At 38.6% G+C, this 15834-nt stretch overlaps 1 protein-coding gene across 16 annotated transcripts in view; it reads right to left on the bottom strand.

Annotated features, from left to right (window-relative positions):
• LRRFIP2 (LRR binding FLII interacting protein 2) overlaps positions 1-15834 on the bottom strand; it is a 104631-nt gene that overhangs the window by 52376 nt on the left and 36421 nt on the right. For 6 of the 16 annotated variants that reach the window (XM_037070705.1, XM_037070703.1, XM_037070707.1 and 3 more), the window contains exon 3: positions 10407-10493. In XM_037070705.1, coding sequence (XP_036926600.1) covers positions 10407-10493 — 87 coding nt within the window. Of the gene's footprint in view, positions 1-2634; positions 2680-2769; positions 2827-9116; positions 9168-10406; positions 10494-15834 lie in introns of all 16 variants that reach the window. The other 10 variants (XM_037070696.1, XM_037070694.1, XM_037070700.1 and 7 more) reach the window with 3 other exon arrangements.

Raw genomic sequence — 15834 nt, forward strand, 5'->3', positions numbered from 1 at the left:
AAAAATTAAAGGCAGCCCTGGCTGGTGTAGCTCAGTGGATTGAGCATGGGCTGCACACAAAAGGGTCACTGCTTCGATTCCCAGTCAGGGCACATGCCTGGGTTGTAGGCCAGTGCCACACTGCATGGAGGGGGGGGGGGGGTGTGAAAAGCAACCACACATCAATGTTTCTCTCCTCTTTCTCTCTCCCTTTCCCTCTTTCTAAAAATCAATAAATAAAATCTTTAAGAAAATAACAACAGGCAGAGAAATACCAAAACCTAAAAATTATAAGCAAACCCCAGTAAAATTCAGGTCAGTGTTTTAGGTCTTCACGTTTATTTTTACAGAGAATAAAAGGCATCTACATATTCAGCTTAACATAGATGGTAAAGTTACTTTAAAAAGCAAGTAATCTGATAAAACCTAGAACTCTCAATATTATCTAGTTAAAATAAAACTAATCTCAATTATGCTTCTTTTAAATAATGTTACTAGTGAGCTTTCAGACTTATTTCCAGGAAAGTCTAAATATTTAAAATGTGCTGAATGTACATTCACACACAGTAAAGTACGAAAGTCTCCTTCAGTATAAAATTTGTATTTTATTTTACTGTTTTAAGGTTTTCTTTTTCTTTTTTTTCTTTAAAGAGAGGGGAAAGAAGGGAGAGAAACATCATGCAAGAGGGACATTCACTCATTGTGTACCCTGACCTGGGACCAAACCTGTATCCCAGGCATGTGCTCTGACCTGGAATTAAACCATCGACCTTTTACTTTGTGGGATGATGCCCAACCAACTGAGCCACACTGGCCAGGGCTAAAATTTTTATTAAATTTAAGTTCACACAATGATTTTTTTAAAATATTGGGAGCTTCACTCTTTTATTTCCCATAGTAACAAATTTTTCATAATTATCATAATGAATAAAATTCTGTAAGAGTTCTAGTTATATCTTAAATATATTTAATGATATAACTTCCATAAAAAGAAAACCAATTTATTATAAACATTTTATGTAAATAATTCTTTATTAGCCTACTTTAAATATTTTTTTGTTTGCGGATTTTTTCTAAAAGCTCCTGAATTAGGTTGAATTGGATGGTTTTATCATTAGGTTAAACTATTACATACTTTAATCAAGTTTCCCTGAAGCTACATGCAAATTTACAAATAACCAGTCTGATATTAACTACATAAAACTTCATACTATGAACAATATAATAGGAAGCAAAGAAAACAACCAGACATTTTTAAAACAGAGAGAGAAGAGATTATTTTCAAAGCCCTCAAAGCCATTCAAATTCTAATCTTTTGTTGACTAAACTCCCTGTATGATTCTTTTAAAAAAATTTACCCATCTATATCTATCTATCCATCTATCTATCTATCTCCAGGGAGATGGATGTCGAACTTATTATCTTAAAGTTTTCTCCTATAAAATTATTTTTTTAAGGTTTTTTATTTATTTATCTTTAGAGAGGAAGGGAAGGACAGAAGGAGAGAAACATCAATGTATGGTTGCTTCTCATGCGTCCCTTGCTGGGAACTGGCCTGCAACCCAGGCATGTGCCCTGACTGAAAATCGAACCGAGATACTGTGGTTCGCAGGCCCGTGCTCAATCCACTGAGCTACACCAGCCAGGAGGGCTCCTATAAAAGTATTCTAAAGCTGCGGATTAGATCTCTGTAAAAGCTTGTTAGTAGGCTTATAAATATAAACTTTGATAATTAACCAAAATATTTATGATTCAAAAACCAGCTTACTAATGCTAAGACTATAGATTACATTCACCAAAAGTAACACATAACCAGGGTACAGAACTAAGAATACAAACACATCTATCTATAACTAGTATACCAGAAGAAACTAGTGATTATAGTATATTCTCATTCATCATATGAGAAGAAAATTAGACTTGACAGGAAATGAACAAATACAGACCTTAACAGTAAAGATAATTTTACAGATGAAACATCGGGATGTAAGTGTGTGTGTGTAATGTTATCAATGTGCCAATTAAAAGACTTGCTTTGAAGTTTACAGCACAATTCTTTCAGAGATCAGTGTCGTGGCACAATATACAAGCCTTTAACAAGCGACTTCTATTTAGCTTAATATAATACAAGAACGTGTGTTAAAACTGAGACATACTACAAAATGTGAATCAAAATGTTGAAGCAGGATAATTTCTGTAAATATGACAAGCAGGAAATTTTTCAAATCAGTAGCTCAATTTTTCCACATAATAAAACTATAGTTACTCAAAGTTTAAAATAGTTCTCATTTAATATTGTTATTTTTTAAAATATGAAAGTAGAAAAAAATCCGAAAGTTAGAACCATGCAGATGTTATTCTATAAAATCAATCTTATTATTTTGTGATAATTTACCAAAATCAAAGGTCTTTTTATAGAAAAAGAATACTCATGATAATAGATTAAGATACTTATTATTTTAGAACTGATTTATGTATAGCAATAATTTGAGAGGAAGCATCACTTTCCAAGGAAAGGACTTTGCCAACATTCTCTACTTAAAACAAAGGCAAAGGAACACAGGAACACTGTCAGATCGCGGAGGCAACGGTGCTGCAGGAAGCTCAGGCACAGAAGCTTTGCTATTTATTGTGCAAACAACTGAAAATACCAACCCTGTGACTGCCAAGACTTCGAACGGACAATGCATCCTCAACTCCCTGATAAAAATAAAAACAAAGGTTTGTGAGTGACTACATTAAGTTAACGAGGAAAAGTATTAAGAGGCAAGTTTACAGCTTATTACAAACCAGATAAGGGCGACGATGACTGGACCGATGGGAATACCTGGCCCTTTCTGAATCTTCCTGGGAAAGGAAAAAGTACATGGAGAATTAATTGCTGAACAGAGGACAGTCAGAACCACCGAGTGACGGACAGGCAGTTAACAGCACAGTCGGCCTTCCTTCAGCAAGCAGGTGCGGACAATTCAGTCTCAACAGCTGAGTTTGTGGCAGCCACATGCTCCAGTTGGAAAGAAAGTGGAAATAATCTTGGCAACGTTTCTATTTAATCAAGTGTACGTATGTCCGCCTCACCACTTGTAGAATGTAATCTATGTGTGACAAAGACAGCTCAACATGCCAAGATACAAAGAAGTATATTTAAACAGAAATTGTGTTTAATGTTAAAAGTGGACTTTTATCTATTTTTTTCATTTTGAATGTTAGTTCATGCAAGGCAAGAAGAAATGTTTACTTTATTACAGATGTACTACGTAGAGAGTGTACTGCTTTTAAAAGATTTGAATTATAATGTTCTGCTCACTGAAAAAAATTTCTTTTTTTCCTTCACTGCTTTAACTGAGGGGGGGGAAAACAACTAAATGAAAGAGCCCCTGACTGTGTAGCGTTAGTATGAAAAACTACTTAGAATTGGATAAATATTTTAGAGTTGGTTAAGTTAATAAGAAGTATGCCTTATGAAGACCGCGGAGAAAACTGAGCACAACCTGACAGCTGACTGAACTGAATGCAATTCTAAACTTCCATATTCGGCTATTAGCATTGGAGCATTAAGTCCTGAGCTACATGAAATCGACTGACTAGTCCCTAAACCTAACCAACTGAAACAGTGAGAAACTTCTGATCTTTCAGATTTTCACAGTTCCAAGTAGTAAAGTGATATGTATTGACTGACTAAGAATCACACACAACTGGTCCAAGCGGGGTCAGAGTTGATGACAGTGACGAATCAATACCTCGCACACCCTGTGGCCACAGCATGATCTTCATGCAGGTGGGACACATGGATACAGCTGGGCCGGATGGTGCGTGTTGAATACAAAAATAGGAATGCTTACTTTGGTCATAACTTTGAGTATAATTCAAAAAAAATCCTGTTTATCAGCTGCTATGCACACTGATAGATGGATCAAATCTGTTCAGAAGTCTATTTCTAAGCACCAGTATGATTCAATGAGTCAAAATTCAGGGGTGTCCAACCTTTTGACCTCTCTGGGCCATACTGGAAGAAGAGGAATGAGTTGTCCTGGGCCACACATTAAAACCACTAACGAAAACAAAAAACCTCTTAATGTTTTAAGTAAATTTACAATTTTGTGTTGGGCCACATTCATAGCCATCCTGGGCAGCATGCGGCCCATAGGCCGTAGGTTGGACACCCCTGCCGGGTGTTCTGATCTTTAGGAATTCATCAATGGTTTACATTTCCATTACACAATAGACACATGTAATCTGCCAGAAGCCAAACAAATTTCTTGCCTTCTTTGATTATCAGGTGACACCACAGAAGTTTTAGGGGCATGTGCATTAGCCCATCACCGTAGGCACAGTTTGTTAAGCGGTGACCAGTTCTAGGCTACATAGCTTAGTTGGTTTAAGGAGCCTTGTAGTACCAAGGCAGGTTAATCCCACATGCCCCTTCCCAGTATTATTTAGGACCGGAGTGACAGGCATGGTTTAATGATCAATCTTCCTTTCATGCTGAATTTTCTTTTCATTCTATCTACCACATGAGAGCACCCTCTTTTTAAATTATTTATTTATTTATTTATTTTTAGAGAGAAGGGAAGAGGGGAAGAAACACTGATATGCGAGAGAGACCTCGATCGGTTGCCTTTCACATACCCCCAGCTGGGGACCTGGCCTGCAACCCAGGTATATGCCCTGGTTGGGAATCAAACTGGTGACCTTTTGGTTTACAGGGCAGTGCCCAATCCACTGAGCTACACCAGCCAGGGCTCAAGAGCACTTTTTAAAAACCTACCTTTAAAGAGCACATCCCATTAAAGATGCAGCAAAGACAAATGAATTCCTATTTATTTTTAATCACACCTATTACAAATATATATAATTCTAAATAAAAATACCTAATTGTATATTGATATACCTCTGTATTTAAACAACTTTTCTTTTTAGCCACCTTTAAAAAATGGTCTAAAAAGCCTTCAGAAGTCTACAGAATAAAATGTAAACCCCATATAAGTCACTTAGTTTGAACTGAGTGAATATAGCTTATTCCACAGGTACAATTTACACCATAAACCCATTCTGTTCAACAAAACTCTGTAACAGTGGAACTGTTCTATGCTTCTAGTGCCGTTTAATAAGGTAGCCACTAGCCACATGTGGCTTTTGAGCACCTGAAATACTAGAAGTACAACTGAGACACTAAATTTTTAATTTTAATCAACTGAAATCTTAATCTAATTATGCACATATGGCTAGTGGCTACTCCACAAACAACTCAAAGCAAATTTTCATTACACCAAAAAAAAAGACCCAAAACACTTATTTGACTAAAAGTCTGCCATGCAGCACCAATCTTATATAGAAAGACGGGCATTTAAATAGTTTTTTAAAATTACTCCCCTAGTTAGTAAACACTTTCACATAGTTAGTAAATGAGGGAAACAGAGGAAACCCTTGTATAAAAGGAAAGATCCTGCCCTTGCTGGTGTGGCTCAGTGGACTGAGTTCCAGCCTGTGAACCAAAGGGTTGCAGGATCCGTTCCCAGTCAGGGCACATGCCTGGGTTGCAGGGCACATGCCTGTGCCCAGATCGGACCTTGATCTTCAAGGTCCCCAGTGTGAGGCACGTGAGAGGCAACCACACATTGATGTTTCTCTCCGTCTCTTTCTCTCTCCCTTCCCTTCTCTCTAAAAATAAATAAATAAAATCTTTTTAAAAAGATTCTAGCATCACCCTAGAATTATTCTTCGTAGTTTGAAGGGCCCTTGAAGATCAATTAGTCTCACCCCTTCAAAGTCATAGAGCTGGGACCAGCATTCAGTTCCTTTGGCTCACTAGACAACTGACCCATAAAGATTCTATCCAACACTAAGTCTACAATGATTCCATGAAAAGAACATGGAAGGAAATAGCAAGGTATCCTGGTTTTTACCCAGAGATTTCTCCTTATCTGAAAGAACAAAGAGCTTCATTCCCCAGATATTTCTACAGCAGTATTTAAATTTCCAATTGTATCCTGGCTGGCATGGCTCAGTTGATTGGAACATTATCCTGTAAGCTAAAAGGTTACAGCTTCAATTCCTGGTCAGGGCACATGCCTAGGTTATATGTGGGTTCAGCCCCTGGTTGGGCCGCATACAAAAGGAGCAACCGATGGATGTTTCTCTCCACCACTGATATTTCTCTCCCTCTCTCCCATCCTTCCAATCTCTCTAAGATCACTGAACATGTCCTCAGCTGAAGATGGATGGATTAACTAATTGGCAATTGGCTTTTCTTGAATTAACAGCCCTATAAAAAAAAATTCAGTGAACTGTGCCCTTAGGTGCCAACTACAAGGCAGAGGATCCCTCTCTTCCACAGTCAGGAGAACAATATGTGTTCATTGTCTTGGGAGCTCTTATTAATAAAAGTATCCAAGGCTGAACTTGTAGGACAATGCTTATATTTGTTTAAGGCTTTCTGGAAAATCATGTTTTGATACACTGAATTCAGTCAATGGAAATGAAACACACTCTTGTTTTTAAAAGTTGACTTGAAGTGAGAATAAAGTGGTTTTATTTTTTAAAAATACAAAACCCAGTGAATACACCAGGACCATCTTCTCTGTCAACCAATAGCACTTAAGTCAGGCTAGAGCCAGGTGTACAATTTCAAAACAGGAAATTTCAGAAGCTGCATTTACCTTTCCAGGTCACCACCATGCCACTGATGAAGACAGCCCATTTGTGAACAGAATCACGCCCTGGCTGGTGTGGCTCCGTGGACTGAGTGCCAGCCAGCCTGCGATCCAAAGGTTCGGTCTTTTGATTCCCAGTCAGGGCTCAGACCTGGGTTGCAGGCCAGGTCCTCAATAGGGGGTACGTGACAGGCAACCACACATTGATGTTTCTCTCCCTCCCTTCTCCTTCCCTTCTCTCTAAAAATAAATTTAAAAAATCTAAAAAAAAAACCAAAACCAGAAACAAAACCAGAATCCTATGACTAAACATTATTTATGTGAAGGCCCAGAACACCCTAGGCCTTTTCTTGCTGATCCTTTTACCTTGCATTCCTTTAGAAGATGTGGCCCTCTCTCATACCTTCAAATTCTGTCTGTGCCAATGACTAAGTTCTTTACCTCAGCAATCCGTATCACCTTCCCTATAAAACAGAGCCTGCGGTGCCCATCTTACAGTGTGACAGGACAACACAGTAAGAAGCATTAGGACGGCGCTGACACACGGGACACAAAGTGGGCGTCACTCCCGAGGCTCGTGCCCTTGCTTCCCATTCACACCCCAACATCCCACCTCACACACAAAAAATTAGTTAACGTTCGAAATTTTTCACGTGGAAAGGTTCTTCCTTCCAATAACTGACAATTCTATTGTTTGTGTATGCATTATTTACTTTATTATAAATGTCCTAGTAATTTGTATCGTGTATTGTGACTATCACGTCAACTTCTACAGGCTCACTGAAAGAGAACAGCCAGAGAGACAAGAGTAAGATGAAAAGCGAGATGAAGTACCAGTGTGAAAGGAGTAGAGCAGGTGTCGGGAGAGGTTAGAAGTGATCACCACCCCCACCTGAAAGTAAACCCCAGCTTCTCTGCGCGCCCAAGTCCGAGCTACCGTTCAAACCTTCAGTTAGCTACACCTGCATTTTCGACCTTTAACCCAAAGTGTTCTTCTCCCTTCCATGAAAATCCAGCACAGTCACTGCCTGAACTGAACACATTTCACAGAAGTGAAAATATGTTTATCTTCATGGCCTTTGAATACAGGAATCAAGTTATCAGACTTTTAATATAGGCTTTATAATGTTTTGGCCCACTCTAAGACATTAAAATCTTGGGCAATTTATTTTTAGAACCATAGTACATCATTAAAAGAAATTAAACTAATACATATTCATGGAAAACTTGCAAGCAAAGTTATTTCTTTTATTCACACAAAACATTCTTAATGCACCACTAGTAGTATTAATCCAGGTACATGCAGAAGACACTTTACAGATCCCACTCCAAAGTAATCAAACATCTTCTTTTCTCTTTTCTAAAATATCACAATGAGAAGTATGACCAAGTTTTATATTTGCAGGTCAATACAGTCATAAATATTTTAATTCTGGTTGGACCCTACAATGATGCTATAGAAGGAATTTGGCTTGAAAGTTGCTGGCGTAGCAGCAGCTAGACAGTGGTTCTTAACCCTTTAGGGATCACACACTCTTTTGAGTGTCTGATGATAAAAATACCTGTGGCCATTTCAAATATATATGCACACACACAAGATTTTGTGTGCGATTTTAAGGCTTCGTGCCCTGTCCTCAAGTCTATTCACATACAAAGTAAAGAACCCCTGGAAAAAAAAAAAGAACCCCAGCCCTGGCTGCTGTAGCTCAGTGGATTGAGCACAGGCCTGCGAACTTAGGGATCGTGGTTCGATTCCCAGTCAGGGCACATGCCTGGGTTGCAGGCCGGTTCCCAGCAGGGGACTCATGAGAGGCAACCATACAATGATATTTCTCTCCTTCTCTCCTTCCCTTCCCCTCTAAAGATAAATAAATAAAATCTTTTAAAAAATAAAATAAAAATAAAAATAAATTTAAAAAAATAATCCCTGTAGTATGAGATAATGATTCACAGTTAACAACATTCTATTGGTTTGCAATTTGCTCTTGTAGTTAACAAATTTAGGAGTGATAATAGAAGAATTGAAAAGGAAATAAGAGAACTGAAAAAATAAGAGTAATTTTCAGAGGAGATGGAAAAATGACTTGGGTCACCTCTCAATAAAGATGCTGCAAACTTACTTTGTTAAAAAGACAGAGAGAGAAAGGAAAAGGAGAGGGAACAGGGGAGGGTGAGAGGAAGTAAGGGGGAGAGAGGGACAAATTCAAGGGAGAGAAAAAACCCGTAGAAAGAAAACAAATTCATTTACTGCATCCTTCTCAACCAGGAGTCTTCCTGAGCTGAGCGGAGGCAGCAGACTACAACAGAAACGGCTGGACCCGGAGTACAGATGTGGTTCACCACAGGCAGAAGAGAGCTCTCTGACCTTCAGGTTCAAACACGCCAAACACTCCTACTTTGTAAACTATTAGTCAATGTTTTACTTCAAGATTGCATGATTTCAGCAGCCGAACACAACATGCAGAACAGGCAATCCTGGCCTACCAGCCACTTGTGAATCTGTCCCCACTTCCGATCGAAGGAATGATGAGAATGCTACAAATGCAAAAGTTCCATAAACTGAAGAGTCTCCAAACCACTGCACCCTCTGAAGTCTTAAATTAATCACACACATCTGCCCTGAGGAACAATGGTTGTTGACTCAAAGTTACACGTTCAACATACAGAAAATCACTAAACTAAGTACCTTCAATAACGAGACACATGCTTCTCTGCAGTTCAGAGTACCATAAATAGAACTATTTAATAATTATCTCCTTATAATTAACTATAATTTTAGGAGCACAAAAGACACTGCATTGCAACATTTTTGTTTCAAGCCAAGAATTACATTCAGTATTTGAAACTGTATATAAGGCTAAAAAATATTAGCAACATATGAACTGTTTTTGGTTTTCAGCTGTAACAATATAGAGACTACACTTCCATTTAACCCATTAGCAGAAGATCCACCACCAATACCAAAATAAAGTATTTATACTACCACGCAGGTTCTTCCCTCTTTGAACTAATACAACATCAGAAATATTTTTTATGGGAATGTTCAGAGCTAGGTCAATGTCAGAAAGAAAGGGTAAAAAAGCAGTATTCGTTTCATATTTGAGCAGCCTAATTTTTATACACCTATTTTTTAAAATTTGGTTTTGCTTTTCTTTCTGATGATAAAAGCATACTGAAATTTATAACTATGGAAAATCATAAGAAGGACATAAAATCTATCATTACTCCACCACAGACAAAGCAAAGTATTAACAGAAACCACTTCTTTCTAGTAGGTTTTGACCCTATATATGGACATCGGGTTTTGTAACACAAAATTGGAGTTCTACAAGTCCTACAGTTTGTTTGGTTTGTTTAAATTTTCTTATGTAAATATTTTCCTCTGTTATTAATTACACTTAAAATCTGGAAGGTTGAATCACTCCACAGTGTTTAAAATGTAGATATCATAGTACAATTAGAAAAATTCTAGGACATTTAGAACTATAGTAAATAACTGTGTCATCTCTAAGCACACTTTAGCTAATAAGTAAAGCACTTACAACACTGTAATAAGATATAACACTGCATATAGTAAGAGATATATATGTGTTTGCTGTTATTATTTAAAACAAATACCACATTTAACTTGCTGACCTGGAATGGACTGTTAAAACACATACAACAGCTTATCCTCTTCCCAGCGTTTCAAAGGGACCAGATTTACTGCAGAAGTAAACCAGCCACGTGTGATTTTTTTGAGACAAGCACAAAATTAGGTTATTGCCCCATTACCTCTTTTTGCTGTCGTTCCAGTTCTCTCATGCGAATGTCTCTTGCTTCTGCCCGAGCAGCCCGTTTCGCTGCCAGCCTTGCCTCGGCCTGGAAAGTAATACAAAGATTCAGCTTCACTTAGTGACAGCAACCACCACTACTGCTGCTACACCGGATTAAAGGATAAGGAGCAACTGGGACATGACCTTTCCTAGGCTGGGGGGCAGCAGTGGGACAAGACGTTACCTATCAGTAGTTTGTGTGACTTCAGTCACCTCCTGTACACTTATTTCCTTCCTTTACTCCCAGAGACTCTCATGAAATCTGGGCCTTACCTTTAACTGCTTGTCTTGATACAGACTCAAAAAAGTTCACACAATTCACTGTATGTCTCTCCAAACTCACTTTTTCCAGAATATCTTTCCTTATCAATTCAATCATACAAATTAGAAACATCAGAACCAGCTTCTTCTCCATTTTGGGCATTGCCAATATTCGGTCTGGTACGGTCAATTCTTCACCAATGAGTTTCTCACAAGCCCACCTTGGCCCTTTTTATTCCCACTGTTTCTGCTTGTTTCAGGAACTCTTCATCTCTCTCTTTAAATTGAGACACAATTCACATATCATCAAATTCACCACTTAAAAGTATTCAGTGGTTTTTTAGTTTATTCACAAGGTTGCATAAACTATCACTACTATCTAATTCCAGGATATTATCATCATCATAAAAAAAACCCACACTCAATAGTGGTCACTCCTCATTATCCCTTCCTTCCAGCTCCTGGTAACAGTGATCTATTGGGGTGGCCACAAAGTCCGTTTAGTTTTTTCCATAGAATAAGAGACACATTTTTCACTTTCACCAATAACCTCATTGACCTGGATATTCTGAGTATGTCAGCTATCTCCCACTATTGGCTTCTAGTGAGTAGGGACCAGAGGTGCTGCTAAACATCTTCCAATGCAGAAGACAGCCCCACAGCAAAGAATTATTTGGCCAAAATGTCAGTAGTATAAGAAACTTCGTAAACCACTTTGACAAATTCCACCAGTCACAGCACCTTCTCCATAGATGCACAAATCTTTTGCAGTTCTACCTTTCTTGAAATAATAAAGCATAATACACCAAAAATGTTGCATATCTTTTTCCATCTTCAATATTAAAATGGCTGCATAAAAATTCAATTGTGCTAAGTTTTTTTAAAAATACACACTGATATGACAGTTGTCACAATACAATCTAACAAAATTATTCGGAGAGAAGTTAGACAACTAAGTACTACTAGAACCATCAAATGGAAAAAGCCAAATGAACTTTTTGGCCAGCTGAAAACTTTCTATCTCTATAAATTTGCCCGTTCTGACATTTAATATAAACAGAATCAGACAACAGGAACTCTCCTTTGCTTAGAAAACACGATTGCCTCCAAATCCATCTAGCTGCCTCCAGAACCTGCCCTATGATTTCATCTCCTACATGGCTCCAAGCTGCCGATCAGTCTTTCCAAACACATTTCTGATCATGTCATTCTGCTCTATAAAATTCTCCACTGTCTCCTCACTGCCAATGGTTAAAGCAAAAACTGCATGGACTTGCACAAAGAGAATCCAAGAGAGGAGAAGACAAGCAAAAACAGAAACGAGGTTCCTCCCAGGCCTTATTTCCCAAACCTGCCCCACAGATACCAGATGCTCCCATCAGCTGCCATTCCTGGGCTCTGCTGTGCTCTACTAAGCCTCTCTTCAGAGACCGTTTGCTTGGCAGGAGGTAGTCTCTTTTATTCTAAAACACCACCTTCTAGCCCTGGCTGGTGTAGCTCAGTGGATTGAGTGCGAGCCTGTGAAACAGATAATCGCAGTTCAATTCCCAGTCAGGGCACATGCCTGGGTTGCAGGCCAGTTCCCAGCAGGGGACACATGAGAAGCAACCATACATTGATCTCTCTCTCCCTCTCTCCTTCCCTTCCCCTCTAAAGATAAATAAATAAAATCTTTAAAAAAATAAAATACTGCCTTCTATGAAGAATGCCCCTCTTTCAAAGAATAATACCATATGCATATGTACATGCCCCTACTGTGGCTTTATTACACTGCGTTCAAATCACACGCTTCTGTCACCTCACAACTCGCATGGCTTCATGTCTGCTACGTCAACAAAAGAATTTCAAGCCATAAGCCAAAGTCTCAAGGAAATAGCACGATGCACCACATGAAACAAAAATCTCTTCAGTTTCTATCCTGTAGTGGTTTCCTCTGTTCTTAGCCACATCCTAGCTGACTGCCATCTCCCCTGTGGTATCTACAGCGGCTGCTGCTTCTCATTTGTTAGATTCATGCCCAAGTCTCATACTAAGAAGTGACTCAACCAATGTTTAAAAGGGCCTACTGCGTGTAAGCAATTATGCTACAGGCTAAAAATACAGAATAAGATATGACACCTCTGCCCTAAAGAAGTTCGTACCTAGCTGAGGGAGACAGAAACACAATGCTTGTAAGGAAGGGAGCATGCAAGAGGGGCAATTAAGTTACCCCCGGCACGGTCACAGCAGACTTCCATGAGGAGACAGTTTAATCATTAACACTGATTTGACTTCCCAATTTTGGCAATTTCCCAGTCTGCATAAATGGCCTTTTGGTAGCAAAAACCCTATGAAGTAACAGCAGCTACCAACCTCAAGCTCTGAACACCAACATGACTACAGCAATTAGTCTCCTCACGTGACTTTTAACTTGGCCTCTAGCTCTGAAACAGCTATACACCGCTTTCTTTTACAAAGGGCAAAATATATATACGGTATATATTCATTTTATATATCATATATACATGTATGTGTGTATACATAGTCTATACATAAACTATATGTGTGTGTGTGTGTGTGTATATATATGTATATATTGTCTGTCTTCTTTGTCCCTCTAGGAATAGGCAGCACTTTCCTACTAGAATTTGTATTTTACAGAAAAAGACGGCAAATAGAAGTTATGCTTCGGCAGATAGCAAATACCTTTTTAAATTACAAAGTATCATTTTCCTGGGAAGAAATGTCAGACCTTTTTAAAATTTAAGACAGCCATAACAATGTGTGGAAATTTTCATTTCTGTGTATATTAGCTTTGCACTTGTCACCTCCCTTACAAATTTATCAAAAATGCTAATTTCATGCTTCTAATACCTGTGGCCAGTTTTGCACAACAGATACTAAAAGGGGACTTCACTCACAAAACCGAAATTATAAATCACTGAAATCTATTCCCTAATAAAACTTCTTTCACAACAGAAGGGAAAGGAACCTGACAGCCATGTCAGAGAAAGAGCGGGGACCTCAGAGCCACACAAACACCCTTCCCTTCCCTTTGCTACTTAGCCAACTTGATCATGGGAGATGGTCTCGAAGAAGGCCACTGAATAAACGTAGGAGAGAGACACAGGACCTAAAACTACTCCCTGTGGTTCCTCGGCTACACTGCTTCCAGACGCCCGAGGCAGCCCGGACGGAGGAGAAACAAGGAGCCATTGGCAATTCCGTCGTAGGAGACAGAACGTGTGCTCCTGGTCAGCGCTTTCAACCTTCCTCATGTCACGGAGCACATAAGCTAATTACTAACATTCTGCAGCACATAAAAATACACATTTTTTGCTGATCTCACAAAAAAAATAAGTATAATTTTGACTCATTCAGACTGGACAGCTACTGTTTTGTTGACTGTTTTTTGTCATTTTTTTTATTTGTCAAGCCAAGGGAAAAGGGGTTACTGCTCCTACCTAACAAAATAGTCAGGTTGTGAATGTTTTAAAAATTCCTGAGGCACGTTGGTTGAAAAATCACTGCTTACACTGATACATTTTTTAAACAGACCAATTATAGCCACGAAAGCAGAAAAGTCAGCATTCGGGCTGCCTGTCACTACCAGAACCAATCAGTAGAGACAAGGATTGAATCTGTTTGGGCGCCTTATTCAGATGCCAGCAATCTGAGAAAACAGTGAGTTATGTACCCTCAAAAACCATCTTAACATCTCATCCCAAGCCAACTTTTTTAATATGGAGAAGGAAAAAGTAGGTAAAGGGTTTGGGAAAAGGTTAGTAAAATAACAGTTATAGTCCAGTGGCAATTTTCCTAGTATTTCTTTATCTGCTGATCAACAATTCTTTATCTGAGTCTTCCCTCCTTGGAATGCAATGGCTCAGGTATCAGCTGGATCACTTGCAGACCTCCAGGAGTCACGCATTCCAGTTCCTGGAATAATAGCTTTCCACATGCATTAATCGGTTAAGCATTTCAACTATGGCTGAAGCTAAAATCTTTAACTCTTGAATTCCACTATCCGCTACACTAAGTATACTTCTAGGTGGTAACACTCACATCTTCCCCTTAGAATACAATTGCATGAAACAGCTGCTACAGATTTAACACCTACTTCACACATATAGAATAAATGGGACATAACAAAGGACCACAAAAATTGATCTAAGTTCAAAACAAAGTTGGTTAAAAAATTAAACACAGAATTACCATTTGATCCAATAATTCTACTTCTGGATATGTAGACCAAGATTGAAAGCACAGACCCAAATGGATATTTGCATAACACTGTTCATAAGCACCATTATTCATACTAGTAAAAAAGTGGAAATGACCAAATGTCCATCAATGAATAAATGCATAAACAAAATGTGTTATATATGTGTATGAAAAAGGAGTGTTATAATATATCATAAATTCCTTACTGGGCAGGTGATGGTGGATAGTCATGCCCCAGCCCTGTAACTTCTTCAGTGAAAGGTTTTTAAGCAAGCCCTGTCTATTGTTCTTGGCATCGAGGTGGACACACCTTTGAAATGCCAGAAGTAATACTTGCAAGGCATAGCCACCCTCAAGAGAGCTGAATCTAGTGAACATGTAATCCAATCCCCTCCTTGCTTTCTCCAACCTTCATGTTATCTTCCTTACATTCTCTCCTAAACTCTAAATGTAAGAGAAATTGCATACTGCTATGCTAGGGAGCATTGGAAATGTTGCTCCCCAGCATGTTATTAGTTTTGACTCAAACTGTTATAAAAATTTACTACAGGTTTGGGCATTTCTAGGTCAATACACACACAGAATATTGCTCAGCCTTACAAAAAAGGAAATTTGCTACAAAGGACACATGCTACAAAATGTAAGAACATGAAAGACGAAGTTAAGTGAAATAAGCCAGACACAGAAGAATAAATATTGTATGGTTCTGCATATATAAAGTACCTAAGAACAAATACCATAGGACTGGAAAGCACAACAGTAGTTGCCAGGGGCTGGGGGAAGAGGAAATGGGGAGTTATTAAATACGTAACGAGTTTCAGTACAGGATGACGAAAAAGTTCTGCAGATAGACGGTGGTCATGGCTGCACAACAATGTAAATGTACTTAATGCCACTGAATTGTACATTTAAAAATGATTAAA

This window comes from Sturnira hondurensis, unplaced genomic scaffold (assembly GCF_014824575.4).
Source record: "Sturnira hondurensis isolate 20B ecotype Veracruz unplaced genomic scaffold, ASM1482457v3 Scaffold0019006, whole genome shotgun sequence".
Classification (NCBI taxonomy): Eukaryota; Metazoa; Chordata; class Mammalia; order Chiroptera; family Phyllostomidae; genus Sturnira; species Sturnira hondurensis.